Source organism: Heterodontus francisci, unplaced genomic scaffold (assembly GCF_036365525.1).
Source record: "Heterodontus francisci isolate sHetFra1 unplaced genomic scaffold, sHetFra1.hap1 HAP1_SCAFFOLD_92, whole genome shotgun sequence".
NCBI classification, from domain to species: Eukaryota; Metazoa; Chordata; class Chondrichthyes; order Heterodontiformes; family Heterodontidae; genus Heterodontus; species Heterodontus francisci.
Genome location: NW_027141473.1, coordinates 5,479,454 through 5,493,815, shown reverse-complemented (window position 1 = coordinate 5,493,815; position 14,362 = coordinate 5,479,454). Strand labels below are relative to the sequence as shown.

General features: G+C 44.6%; 1 protein-coding gene across 1 annotated transcript in view; it reads right to left on the bottom strand.

Annotated features, from left to right (window-relative positions):
• Nucleotides 1-12,885, bottom strand: part of LOC137363809 (neuropeptides capa receptor-like) — a 33,623-nt gene extending 20,738 nt beyond the window's left edge. The window contains exons 1-7 of the mRNA XM_068027365.1: nucleotides 12,763-12,885; nucleotides 11,529-11,545; nucleotides 8,490-8,685; nucleotides 8,321-8,410; nucleotides 7,072-7,240; nucleotides 5,621-5,710; nucleotides 1,495-1,569 (exon numbers count right to left, since the gene is read on the bottom strand). Coding sequence (XP_067883466.1) covers nucleotides 1,495-1,569; nucleotides 5,621-5,710; nucleotides 7,072-7,240; nucleotides 8,321-8,410; nucleotides 8,490-8,685; nucleotides 11,529-11,545; nucleotides 12,763-12,885 — 760 coding nt within the window. The remainder of the gene's footprint in view (nucleotides 1-1,494; nucleotides 1,570-5,620; nucleotides 5,711-7,071; nucleotides 7,241-8,320; nucleotides 8,411-8,489; nucleotides 8,686-11,528; nucleotides 11,546-12,762) is intronic.
• Between the last annotated feature and the right edge of the window lie 1,477 nt (nucleotides 12,886-14,362).

Below are 14,362 nucleotides of genomic sequence, written 5' to 3'. Positions count from 1 at the left end.
CCTGAATGTCTGCAGCGGCTCACAACACAACATCCAAAAAAACATCCACAATACCTCCACTAACTTTACAATAGCAGAAGTAAGTCAAAAGACTCCCACCTGTAAGCTTGCTCTTTTAAACAACCATAGAGGAAGTTCCTCGTGCTGCTTCATGTATGTTCTGCTGAGAATGACGAACACAGGCAGGCAGGGGACATGCACAGACCAAGTTTCAAAGACGTACATCAAAGCTGATGGAATGGTACACTGACATCACATTCAAACCCCTCCTCATATGAGCAGCACATACCTGGTATGACTGAGCTGGAGGTCTTCCCAGCATCGGACACTCTTCTGGCCAGACTAGAAGTGCCAGCTGTGCAGATCACACCAACAGCTCATACGTGATACACCCAGGCTAGAGCCCTGCCCAGCATGGGGCACTGCACAGGTCACACTTGGATTGGCCGGCTGTACTGATCACATGAGCAGCACATGCATGGTACATCTGGGCCAGAGCCCTGCTCAGCATGGGGCACTCTGCTGTCTACACTAGTGCCCTGCCCAACATGGGACACTATGCTGGCCACAGTAGAAGTGGACAGCTGTGTGAGCCACATCATTTTATGGATCCCAGCTTCTCTGCCGTCAGCACAAGTCACAAATGGTGGCTAAGGACAGATACAGCGAGAAAGAAATTCACTTTCGAAGGAAAATTGAAAAAAAAAAGATTGAAGGCAAAAGATTTGCAGGAACATGGGAATGGACAGAGGAATGGGACTAATTGGAGGGGTGAGGCCATGGAGGGATTCAAACACAAGAAAGATAATATGAAAATTAAGGTGCTTCCAGCTAATGTGGATCAGTGAGCAAAGAGATGACGGGTGATTGGGATTTAGTGTGAGTTAGGATACAGGCAGCAGAATTCTGGTGGTTTATGGAGGTTTATAAGTGCGCAGGTGACGAGGATAGCATTGGAATAGTCAAGTGTGGTTCAATAAAGGCACAGATGAGGGTTTATGCAGCAGATGGGCTGAGGCAGAGGTGGAGACGGGTGATATTACAGTTTTGGTAGTAGACAGGATTGATGATGGAGAGAATATGGAGATGAGCTCATCTCAGGTATAAATAGAACACAGGGGTTGTAAACAGTCTAGTTCAGCCTCAGACATTGGGCAGTGAAGGGTACGTGGTTCATGGATAGGGGCTGGAAATTGCAATGGAGACCAATGGCACTGGCTTCACTCTTCCCAAAAATAGCATCGCATAAAAATATTTCAGTGAACCAGGGTTTGCAGATCTTCTAGCTGGAAATAGAGACAGCAGCAACAGCAGCAAAGATGAGATTGAATTACACAAGCTAGAATACAGTCAGCAATGTGTTATAGAGTGAATAGCTGGAGATAAAGATTCACCAGGAATAACAACAGCAGCAAGATGGGCAGATTAAATTACTGGAGCATTAATGCAGTTAAACATGGTTTATTGAATTAATAGCCCTGCACAGTGACTTACCAGGGACACCAACAACAGTGAGCATGGGATAGTAAATGTATTGAATAATCTGAAGTGCATGATCGATACGATTGTCTAATGAGAGCCAATCATAATATGTAGAAAAAAAGTAAAGATCCGAGGATAAACTCCTGCCCATTGTTGAAGCATTCAAATCCATTGCTCTCAGATTCTGATTTATCCTTTCCCTATCTCTGGAGCCGCTGATCCCTGTTAGTGCCGGGTTTCATGCTCCTGCTGACACTATGGGATACACATTGAATGGAGTCCTGTATTAATAGAAGATGAAAACCCTCCAGTGACACAATAAGGGTCCATGGAGACTGACATTAATTACAGTCACTGAACAAACAGGTTCTGTTAATTCCTTTCAATCCATTACTTTTTGTACCACAATAAAGTCGAACATTTACCCAGTCTAGATGGATGTATGAGGGCTGCTGAGGGGAGGAATGGTGGAATAACAGAGGCACTAGCCAGAATCTTCCAATACTCCTTGGATATGGGAGCGATGACTAAGGACTGGCGGGTTGTAGATGTTACACCTTATATAAAAAAGGAGAAATGTGATATAGCCTGCTCCTACTGAGCAGTCAGACTAGCGTCACAACTGAGGAAATTTCTAGAGGTGACCACCCAGGAGAAAAATATTTGTTGCTTGGAAAAACAATGGATAGTAACTGGATAGAAACCAGGATATGCTAATGACAAATGATGCCTGTCAAATTTCAGCAGCAACAACAACTTATATTTATATAGTGCCTTTAACGTTATAAAACTTCCCAAGGTGTTTCACAGTAGTCTTATGAAGCAAAGTATGACACTGAGACACAACAGGCGATGTTAAGTCAGAGGACCAGCAGCTTGGTCAAAAGAGGAAGGTGTTAAGGAGTGTCTTAAAGGAGGAAAGCGAGGTGGAGAGGCGAAGAGGTGAAGGGAGGATATTACAGAGCTTTGGACCCGCCAGTTGAAAGCACGACCGCCAGTGCTGCAGTGATTAAAATCAGGGGTGCACAGGAGGCCAGAATTAGAGGAGCACAGATATCTCAGTGGGTTGCGGAGTTGGAGAGGATTACAGAAGTAGAGAGGGGCGAGGCCATGGAGGGATCAGTAAACAAGGATAAGAATTTTAAAATCAAGACAATTGCTTGACTGGGAGCCAATTTCAGTCAGCGATAGACGAACTGGACTTTTTGTGAGCTAAGACATGGGGAGAAGAGCATTGGATGACCTCAAGTTTACGGACAGTAGCATGTGGGAGATCAGCCAGAAGTGAGTTGGAATAGTCACATCGAGAGGTGATGAAGGCATGAATGAGGTTTCAGCAGCAGGTGGGCTGAGACAGGGGTGACGTCAGGCGCTGATACTTTGGTGGAAATAGGTGGTTGTAATGATATACTGAAAATTACTTTGGAATCTCATTTTGTTGCCAAATGTGACATCAAGTTTGCAAACAGACTGTCTGAATCTCAAATTGTAGCAAGGAGAGGGATGTAATCAATAACAAGGGAACAGAGTTGGAGTGGGGAGTGAAATCAATGGCTTCAGTCTTCCCAATATTTAATTAGAGGAACTTTCTGCTCAACCAGTACTGGATGTCAGATGAGCAGTCTGATAATTTATCAACATTGGTGGAGTGGAGAGTGGTGGTGCTGAGGTAAACTTGATGGAGTTCTTTGATAAAACAATTAAGTGGGTTGATGAGGGTGGTGTGATTAAAGTTATATGTATGGACTTTCAAAAGTCGTTTAATCAAGAGTTATTCAACAGACAGGTTAGGAAAACTGAACCCTATGGATTAAAGGGGCAGAGATGTGTGGGTATAACATTGGCTAAGGAACAGTAAATAGAGAGAAATGGTAAAAGCATTGTTGTTCAGACTCGATGGGAGTATACAGCGGTTTTCCCATGGGTCGGGTATTAGGACCACTGCTCTTTTTGCCCTTGGAAATCCCGGGTGAGTAGGGCAGAGTGCCTTCCTCCTCCCTCTGTACAGAGCTTCTCCTCTCTGTCGCCTCTGCTCCATTTGTTTGCCATGTTACTGACCCAGAAAGACTGCAACTACAGTTTCCATATCTCGTCCAGAGTTGGGTCACCGAATCCTCTGTCCTCCCTGAATGTCTGCAACAGTTCACGACACAACCTCTAGAAAACCATCCACAGCACCTCCACTAATTTTACAATCTCAGTGGTAAATCAAAAGCCCCTCACCTGTACGTTGGATGCCTGGTCCTTTGAAATAACACCAGAAAGGGTTTCTCGTGCTGCTGAATGTATGTTCAGCTGAGAGTGACGAACAAAGGCAGTCAGTGGACATGCACAGACTAAGATTCAAAGACGTGCATCAAAGCTGCTGGAACGGCTGATTGACACCATATTCAGACCCCTCCTCACACTACATACACAAACGTTACGCCCACGCTAGTGCCCCGGCCAGCCTGGTTGTCCTGCACAATGTGATAGATGTGACCAACAGTGCAGCTCACACCATTTTATGTATCCAAACTTCCACAGCACCAGTGGAGCTGAAGAGATGTAATGTGTGGTCAGGGGGAGAGACAGAGGGAAATAAACTCACTTTAAAAATTGAACTGGAAAAAATACACTGAGACAAACAAGTTGCAGGAATATTGGAAATGGACAGGGGATTGGGATAATCAGAGGGGTGAGGCCATGGAGGGATTTGATCACACGATTGAGAATATTAAAATTGAGGTGTTGGTGGATCAAAAGCCAATGTAGGTCAGTGAGCACAGAGATGCCTGGTGAACAGAATTTGGTGCAATTCAAAAGATAGCCGCAGAGTTCTGGACGACCACAAGGTTACAGAGAGTCAAAAGTGGGAGACTTGCCAGGACTGTGTGTGAATACGCAAGTCCTGAGGTAACAAAGGCATGGATGAGGGTTTCAGCAGCAGATGGGCTGAGCTGCGTCTCTCTCACTGTCTCTCTCGTGCTCACTCTTGTTCAATCTCTCCCTATCTCCTTTTCCATCACTATCTCTCTTTCTCAGCCTATTACTGTCACACTGTTTATCTCACCTTCTCTCTCTCCATTTCCCTCATTCCCCTTTTTTCTTGCTCTCCTCATTTTCTATATTCACCTATTTCCCATGTCTCGCTCATTCTGTCTCTCTCCCTCTCTTCCTCTGACTACCTCTCTTGTTGCTTCTCTCTTTCACGCCCTCTTCCACTCTGACACTTGAAATTCTCCCTCTCTCTTTCTCTCTCCATGTCGATTTATCTATCTCTATATATCCTTGCCTCTGACTTTACCTTTCTCTCTCTCTCAATGTCTGCCTGTATCGCATTCTGCGACGATCTCTGCACCTCTCTCTGTCTCATTCTCTCTACCCTTGTGTCTCCATACCCTGCTTTCTGCCTGTCTCTCCATCTCTGTATCCCTATTTCTCTCCCTCTCCCTGACTTTCTAAATCTCCTTGTCTCTCTCATTTTGTCTGTCACCACTCCTCCCACTCTTTGCATTCCTCTATAGACACTTCTCTGCCCCTCGCCCACTCTCACTATCTCTCTCCCTCTCAATCTATTTTCTCCTCATGTTTCACTCTGTCGCTCCTTCTCTGTCTCTATCTTCCTATCTCTTTTCATCTCTGTCTGCCTTTATATCTTTCTCTTTTGTTTTCTTCTTTCTTCTTCACCTGTCGTCTCTTGTGCTCTCTCCCTCTCCCTAACCTTCTCCCTTTCTTTCTCTCACACTTGCTGCTCCCAAGTCTCTCTCTTTCCTTCTCGAATAATACCTTCTCTCCCTCTTTCCTGATCTCTAAGAAGATATGGCGATAGGAAATGGGAGCAATACTAGGCCATTCAGCCCTTCGAACCTGCTCTGCCATTCAATAAACTCGAGGCAGATCCTGCACCTCTACTCAACCTTCCCACACTCTGCCATATTTCTTAATTCCCTCAGTGCTCACAAATACATCAATCCTGTTTTGAATATATTTAGCGACTGAACAGCCACAGCTCTCTAAGGTCGAGAATTCCAAAGATTCACTGCCCTCTGAGTGAAGACATTTCTCCTCATCTCAGTCCAAAATGACTATCTTCTTGTCCTGAGACTGTGACCACTGTCTACTCAATAGCCAAGGGAAATGGCCCACCCTTTCCCACCACCTTTGCAGAGGACACAAAGGTTGGTGGAGTTGCGGATAATGATGAGGATTGTCACAGGATACAGCAGGATATAAATCGGTTGTAGACCTGGGAAGAGAAATGGCAGATTGAGTTTAATCCGGACAAATGTGCGGTAATGCATTTTGGAAGATATAATGCAGGTGGGAAGTATACAGTAAATGGCAGAACCCTCAGGAGTATTGACAGGCAGAGAGATCTGGGTGTACAGGTTCACAGCTCACTGAAAGTGGCAACTCAGGTGGATAAGATAGTCAAGAAGGCATACGGCATGTTTGCCTTCATCGGTTGGGGCATAGAGTATAAAAATTGGCAAGTCATGTTGCAGCAGCAACTTTAGTTAGGTCACACTTAGAATATTGCGTGCAATTCAGGTCGCCACACTACCAGAGAGGGTAAAAAAGAGGTCTAGCAGGATGTTGCCTGGTATGGAGGGCATTAGATATGAGGAGAGGTTGGATAAACTCGGATTGTTTTCACTTGAACGACGGAGGTGGGGGGCGACATGATAGAGGTTTACAAAGTTATGAGCGGCATGGACAGAGTGGATAGTCAGAAGCTTTTTCCCAGGGTGGAAGAGTCAGTTACGATGGACATAGGTTTAAGGTGCGAGGGGCAAAGTTTAGAGGAGATGTGCGATGCAAGTTGTTTACACAGAGGGTGGCGAGTGCCTGGAACTTACTGCCGTGGAGGAGATGGAAGCAGGTACGAAAGCAACATTTAAGGGGCATCTTGACAAATACATGAATAGGATGGGAATAGAGGGATACGGTCCCCGGAAGTGCAGAAGGTTTTAGTTTAGGCAGGCATCATGATCAGCGCAGGCTTGGAGGGCCGAATGGCCTGTTCCTGTGCTGTACTGTTCTTTGTTCTTTGTTCACCCAACATCTATCTTGACTAACCTCTGAAGAATTGTATATGTTTAAATTAGATCATCACTCACTCTTCTACATTCTAGGGAATGTTGTAAGAAATGGTCATTGTAATAGTGCTCTAGAATTACAGCAAACTGCATAAAAAGAGGTTGTTTGATAACAATGGACTCTGTCTCTCATTATGAATAATTCTGCAACAACCTTCAAGACCTAACACAGACATAGAACAGTACTTTGAGGTCGAGTAAGGTGTTCACAAGTGTTGTTATTTAGTCATGGACATAACTCTGGACACACGTCTTTGTGTCGACATTCCTGGACCTGATAATGTGGAGCTTCATGTCCACATATCTAACAACTGTTAGTTAGATGTAGTGAACATTTGCACTCGACTGATTAAATCTCTGATTTGTCGATGAGAATAACAAGAAATAAAAAGACAGCGCTCAAAGCTGAAATTAAACCATTGTGACTTTACTAGATTCAGAAGGAATACTACCAGTTAACAGCAATGTAAAAAAACTCCCATTTACAATACATCTATTATCAATATACCCATTAGACCAAAATACGTTACCAGGAGCCGTACATGCATGATCACCCAGTGAGCAGAGGCCTCCCCGCTGATAATTCTGTTCAGTAGCTGACCAATTACCCGACCTAAACACTGAATAACTATTTGCAATGATTTGTATGGATTTTTCATTGACAAGATCACACCATACTATGAAAATACACCAAAAGCTACAATGTTCGAATGAGATGTCCAATTCTTTGTTCAGTCTATGATATGAGAGACTGCTTTGACATTGAGCATGTGTTTACATTTCTTTCGGTAATTTCAACTCCCCTTGTAGATGTTACAGATGTCTCAGGATCGGTATCAGCACACACAAGCAGCTTCCTTTCCTGGTCACAGACACATTATAAACTGCAGGACAATTAAACTATCCAAGTCGCTTAAATTCCTGACATCTTACAAATGTTGCTTAGGGAAATTCTAGTTTCTTTGCAAACCAAAGAAAAGTTAACCCTGACGTCATCAATCGATGTCAGTTTATGTCGCTCTCTTGCAGCGTTTCAAAACAAGTTGGGCCACGTCGGGCAGCTGAATTGCCATTTTAAACAATGTTCAGCCATGCCAATATCTTCGTGTTTCTAGACACCATGATTGCATGTTGTTTGTGAAAGTGAAGCTTCTGTACATTTCGAACTCAGCATCAAAGTGAAACATTACTTTCAAGTACGCCTCCATTGGTTTTGACTCGATTTTTATGATACTGTCAGAGATCAGGTCTGGAACCCCTGTGCCAGTGAAAGAATGCCTCAGTGCACTACTTTAATTGTTACTGCCTGCTTTACTATGCTTGTGACTGAAGCAATAGGTGGATTAGTAAGGCTGACAGTAACTGTGATTCCCGCTATCCTCCAGGCTGGACCACTGTGCCTGTGACCGCTGCAACAGGCACTATGGTGACTTATTTATTCATTTATTTATTTAGTGATACAGCACTGAAACAAGCCCATCGGCCCACCGTTTCTGTGCCGACCAACAACCACCCATTTATATTAATCCTACATTAATCCCATATTCCTACCCCATCCCCAACTTTCCTCAATTCCCCTACCGCCTACCTATACTCGGGGCAATTTATAATGGCCAATTTAACTGTCAACCTGCAAGTTTTTGGCTGTGGGAGTAAACCGGAGCAACTGGCGAAAACCCACGTGGTCACAGGGAGAACTTGCAAACTCCGCACAGGCAGTAGCGGGGTCGTTGGAGCTGTGAGGCTGCAGTGCTCACCGCTGCGCCACTGTGCCGACAGATGCTGACAGTAACAGCGATTCCCGCTATCCATTGAGACTGAGGGGTCCTGACCTTGTTCAGCAGCGGCTGGAGAGGATGGAGGCAGCAATAGAGGTTATGCAGATTAGTAATGGAGCTTCATCAGTTCCCATAGTGCATCAGGTACCCGGACAAATGGCTCGAGATCATCAGTGACAAAGACACATTCACTAATAACTCCCCGATTTGACTGGTTAGAAAACCCGATGGCAGCTGGTGACTGACTATTGACCACAAGAAACACTCTTCGGTCACTCCTCTGTGAACCAGTTGTCTGAGAGGCACCATCTTGCCATCCCGGATTCCCACCTGTCTTCTCCACCCTGGAAATCTCGAATGGTTTTTGGAGTATACCAGTAACACCAGAGAAACAATTTAAATTCACATTCACTTATGACGACCAGAGATATCCCTGGATATGTCTGCCACCAGGAGGTCCACAATAACTCCATTATTTTCCACAAACGTATGACTGGGGCCAGAATGAGCTTTCTCAGCTTTCCTGCTTGATGCAACATGTTGATGAACTCCTCCGCATCACCACGGACCGTGACAACACACTTCACCCTTTTCCAGGAACTGTTGCAGCTACTTTGGGAGCTGGACCGCAAAACCATCCAAGCAAGGCACAGCTGGTGGAAGATGGTGTCATGGAAGATGGCGTCACTTTTCTAGGTGTCCATATTGGAACATGCAGTATCAGGCCTGACCAACATCATGTTGAGACCTTCCAGTGTCCACCCCTGACAACCTCAAAGCCTGCCCCGGTCCCTACCTCAGGCTGGCGGGGTATCAGTGGATGCTCCTCCAGTGTCTACCACTGTCCCCCTAAAAGACTGCCCTTTGTCCTATCCGCAGGTTGGTGGGGTTTCAGCGGATCCTCATCCCTCGATTTGCAGAGACTATGCCTCCTCTTTATGAACTACCTAATAGTGAGGATGACCAGGACTAATCCTGCTGGACTGAATAGAGCACGGAAGCAGTAACACAACTGAAGAAAGCTGTTGCCCAGAAACGTGCTTTATCCCACCTAACTTTGACAAGGCTTTCCACACGAAGGCAAAGAAAAGAGAGAAGAGCCTGACTACTGTCCTATGCAGGGAAAAGCAGGAGAAACTACTCGCCATTGTGAATGACTGCAGAATTGTGAGTGGGGCTGTACTGATTTACACTGTTTGTGAAGGACATTTGTTAACCACGCTCTGGGGCATCAAACATCACGGGGCTCAGCAGGGTGATACTGCCCAGTCCATGGTAAACCTCACCAGTATAGGAAAGCACCAGTAATCGCATTCTCCTATCCTGGAGTCGTAGAAAGATTGTCATTTCAGCACAGAATGAGGCCATTCGGCCCATCGAGTCCATCCCAGTTATTTGCTGATAAATCCCCTCAGTCTTATTTACCAGCTCTGTCTCCATATTCCTGCCAGTTTATTTCCCTCAAGTGGTCATTCAATATCCTTTTGAAATAATTCACCATCTCTGCTTTCACCACTCTCGTTGACAGTGATTTCCAGGTAATTCCCACTCGCAGTGTCAAAACCTTGTTCCTCAAATCCCCCTGCATTTCGTACCCACGACTTTAGCTCAAGTCCTTGTGCCATTAGTTAATGGGAACATATTTCCCTGGCTCCCTTATCCAAACATGTCATCATTTGCATCCCTCTATCAAATCTCCCCTCAAACTCCTTTACTGCAAGGAAAACAATTCCAGATTAACCTTGTAACTAAAACTCTCCATCCCTAGATCCATTCTGGTCAATCGCCTCGACACCCCGTCAAGGATTCTCACATCCTTCCTGAAGTGTGGTGATTAGAACTGGATGCAGTACTCAAGTTGGGGCCTAACCAGAGCTTCATAAAGGTTCAGCATAAATTTCCTTCTTTGGTACCTCTATTTATGGAGCCCAAGATCCCATATGCTTTACTAACGGTTCGCTCAGTATGTCCTGCAACCTTCAAGGATCTATGTACATGAACCCCATGTCCCCCTCTCCCTGCACACTCTTTCGAACTGTACCATTACGTGTATATTGCCTTTCCCTGTAATTTCTGATAAAATGCATCAGCTCACACTTGTCTATATTAAATTCTATCTGCCTCTCGTCTATCCATTCTGCCAGTCTATCTATATCCTGTCGCATCTGTTGTTATCAAGCTCACTGTCTGCCCCAACTCCAAGTTTGGTATCATCAGCAAATTGTGAAATCTTGCTCTGTATTCCAATATCCAAATCCGTTATCCATATCAGAACAAAAACTGTGGTCCTAACGCTGAGCCTTTCGGAACCCCACTGTGTACTTTCCGCCTGTCTGAAAAACAATTATTTACCTCATCTCACTGTTCTCTGTAATTAAGACAGTTTTTTTCTCTCTCCCCAAGCTGACTCTGACCCTTCTGTTCATAAGCATCATCTAAATACCCAGCTGTCACAAACAGACTGAGAAAGAAACTACAACTTCAGCTTAAAGTTATGTGAAATGATACATGTGAAAATTAACTAAATTTTGGAAACAGATAAACTCTGAAATTTCGTAAAATTCAGCCCCTCATTAACCTTAATGCATTTAATATTCTGTAAAAGCAATACTCCCAGAAACGGGACTGTGTGCAACTTACTCTATTTAGGGTTTAGGGAGGGAATTCCAGAGCTTATGGACGAGAACAGGAAGTGATGAAAATACTCAGCAGGTCTGGCAGCATCTGTGCAGGGAGAAACAGAGTTAAAGCTTCTGGTCTGTGACACATCATCAGAAATCGCAAAAGTTAGAAATGGAACAATCTTTGAGCAGGTGAAAGAGGGGAAGGGGAAGGAGAACACGAAGGCTGGACTGTGATGGGTCAGAGAGGGGAGAGATTAAATGTCAAACTGTTTTAATAGAATTTATCCAGACATGAGGGGTTATAGTTATGTAGCTGGTGTTGTTATGGTTAGATCAAAGATCTTAATGAGGAGATTTAATTGAGGTGTTTAACATTATGAAGGGTTTAGAAAAATAAAAAAAAAGAAAAACTGTTTACAGTGTCCAAAGGGCCTCTAAACAGAGGGCACAGATTTAAGGCGATTGGCAAAAAAAAAAGCATGAGGAAATAGCAGTGACATTGAACAATTAGTTTATGTCAGTCGACACAACACTATAGAACACAGAAGACACAAGTTGCGTACCTGAAATAAAGGGTAACCTAGAGCCGAAAAAGGGAAAATTAAGGTAATTAATATCAGTGGAGAAACTAAATGGACTGTTCACTTGGTAACAAAACCATGGTCATTTGAACCAAGAATGGAGCATATTCGCCTCACTTCAACTGTTCAACTGGTAACATCTTCCGTGTGTATAATCCATCAGTTGGGTCACACTTACCTCACTTATACTGTTCAACTGGTAACATGCCATGTGTGCATGAAACCATCAGGGGTGTACACTCACATCCCTTATACTGCTCAACTGGTGACATGTCCCATATGTATTTAACCATCAGGGGAACACACTCGCCTCATTTATACTGTTCATGTTGTAACTTGCACCGTGCGTATTAACCATCAGGGGAGCCCACTCACCGGACTTATAATGTTCAATAGTAACATGTCCTGAGTCCAACTGCTCCAATTGTACCTTAATGGGGTGAGAGTTCTTTCAGTTCCTGCACCTCTCCCTGTTGACATGGGGGACCCCACAGAGCAACATACACCATCGGGAATTCCGCTATCCCGACAAAGCCACGGGACCTCTCATCCAGCTTCTTGCTGCTGAAGGAGAAAATGATGTATTCACCTTACCCAGCATAGGTGACCTACGTCGCCTAATGGATTCATCAATGGACCGGGAGATAATGGAAATGTCGCCTCCTCATACCTGGAAAAATCTGGATCCATTGAAGTTCAATGAGCTGTGACCTTAACGGCCTCCGTCCTCACTCTGGTGTCAAGCTCCAGGTCGTGTTTCAGGAGGTGATACAGCTCTGTGACCACCTCCTTATTTAATCAGAGTCACCTCACAAACTGCACCTGGGTTCGGTTTAGGAAGGAAATGTTCTCTCAAAACACCCGGTGAGTGAAGGACAGATCCCCTCCTCTTCCATCCCTGTTTGCAGCCTCTGCTCCATTTGTTGGTCCTGCTGAAGACCCAGATACACTGTAACTACCGTCCCCATACCTCGTCCAATGTTAGGTCACCAAATCCTCTGCCCTCCCTGAATGTCTGCAGCAGCTCACAACACAACATCCGCCAACAAGGTCCAAACAGCAGAAGTAAGTCAAAAGCCCCTCTCATGAAAGGAGGATGCCTAATCTTTTAAATAATGCTAGAGGGGGTTTTTCGTGCTGCTGAATATATTTTCAGCTGAGAGTGAGGAACACAGGTGGTCAGGGGTCATGCACAGACCAATTTTCAAAGACGTACATCAAAGCTGCCATCGTGTCCCATTGGAATGACTTCAGACGGTGTGCTCGGGCTCGAGCCCTGCCCAGAATGTGACACGATGCTGGGCACACTAGAAGTGGTCGGCTGTGCGTTCCATGCCATTTTATAGTTGCAGGCCTCTGTAACGCTGGCACCAGTGCTGCCGTACCGCGAAAATCACAGCTGGGGTAATTAGAGAGTGAAAGCAACTCACTTTAAAAAGGGAACTGGAAAAAGACTCGAAGGCATAAGATGTGCAAGAACATGGGAAATGGACAGGGGAATGGGACTAATATGAGAGGTGACATTATGGAGGAATTCAAACGCAAGAATGAGAACATTAAAATTAACGTGCGATCAGACTGAGAGCCAATGTACATCAGTGAGCACGGAGGCGAGTCCATGACTGGTAAGAGAAGCAATTGAGAACGTATCTCATGTGTCCACTGGGCGTTCAACAATGTTTAAAGCCAGAGGTTAAGATTAACTTGTTTTCTGATGAAGACAACAGAAGAAAGGAGAACACAAGGGGCTGGCAAGACAAGTTTTATTGATTTTTTTTAATTTAGAGATACAGCACTGAAACAGGCCCTTCGGCCCACCGGTCAGTGCCGACCAACAACCACCCATTTATCCTAACCCAACAGTAATCCCATATTTCCTATCACCTCCCTACGCTAGGGGCAATTTACAACGGCAAATCTACCTATCACAAGTTATGGTGACAACTTGTTTATCGGTAAATAACATCCCGCTGTGATCACAGACCTCGCCTGGTTTCCATCAGTCAATTACAAAATCATTGATTTTGTTCCTATATTATTTTATGTCTATTTGTTCTCAAGATATGGGTGACACTGACAAGGCCAGCATTACTTCTCCATCACTGGTTGCCATGAGAAAATTGTGGGCCTTCATCTTGAACCCTTGCAGTCTGTGTGGTGAAGATGCTCCCACAATACTGTTATTGAAAGTATTTCAGGCTTTTGGCCCAGTGTCGAAGAAACAACGCTGACATATGTCCAAACATAGATGGTGTGTGGCTTGGAGGAGGGGAATGTGAAAGAGATGGCGATTTGTGTTAGAGTCTTTGCTGAATTCATATCCCATCCTACTGCTACCCTGGACATGAAAAGTACTCATGTTAAAATACAAAACACAAACCTGCCAAAGACTTGCAGGTTGATAGGTGAATTGGCCATTATAAATTGCCCCTAGTATAGGTAGGTGGTAGGTAAATATAGGGACAGGTGGGGATGTGGTAGGAATATGGAATTAGTGTCGGATTAGTATAAATGGGTCGGTTGATGGTCGGCACAGACTCGTTGGGCTGAAGGGCCTGTTTCAGTGCTGTATCTCTGAACTAAACTAAGCTAAACAATAACGGTTACTATTTCGGGATGCAGTTCACTTTCGAGTGATTTGTCATTACAAAGACACATGTCATTTGTAATGAGCTGGGGCTGGACAGGACGATATGAAGTAAAACTGAGACATTACCAAACCAAGAGTCAAGGTAGGTCAGCGGGCACAGTGTGAACGGGTGAACGGGTCTTGGTGCAAGTTAGGATACAGGCAGCAGAGTATTAGATGAGCTGAC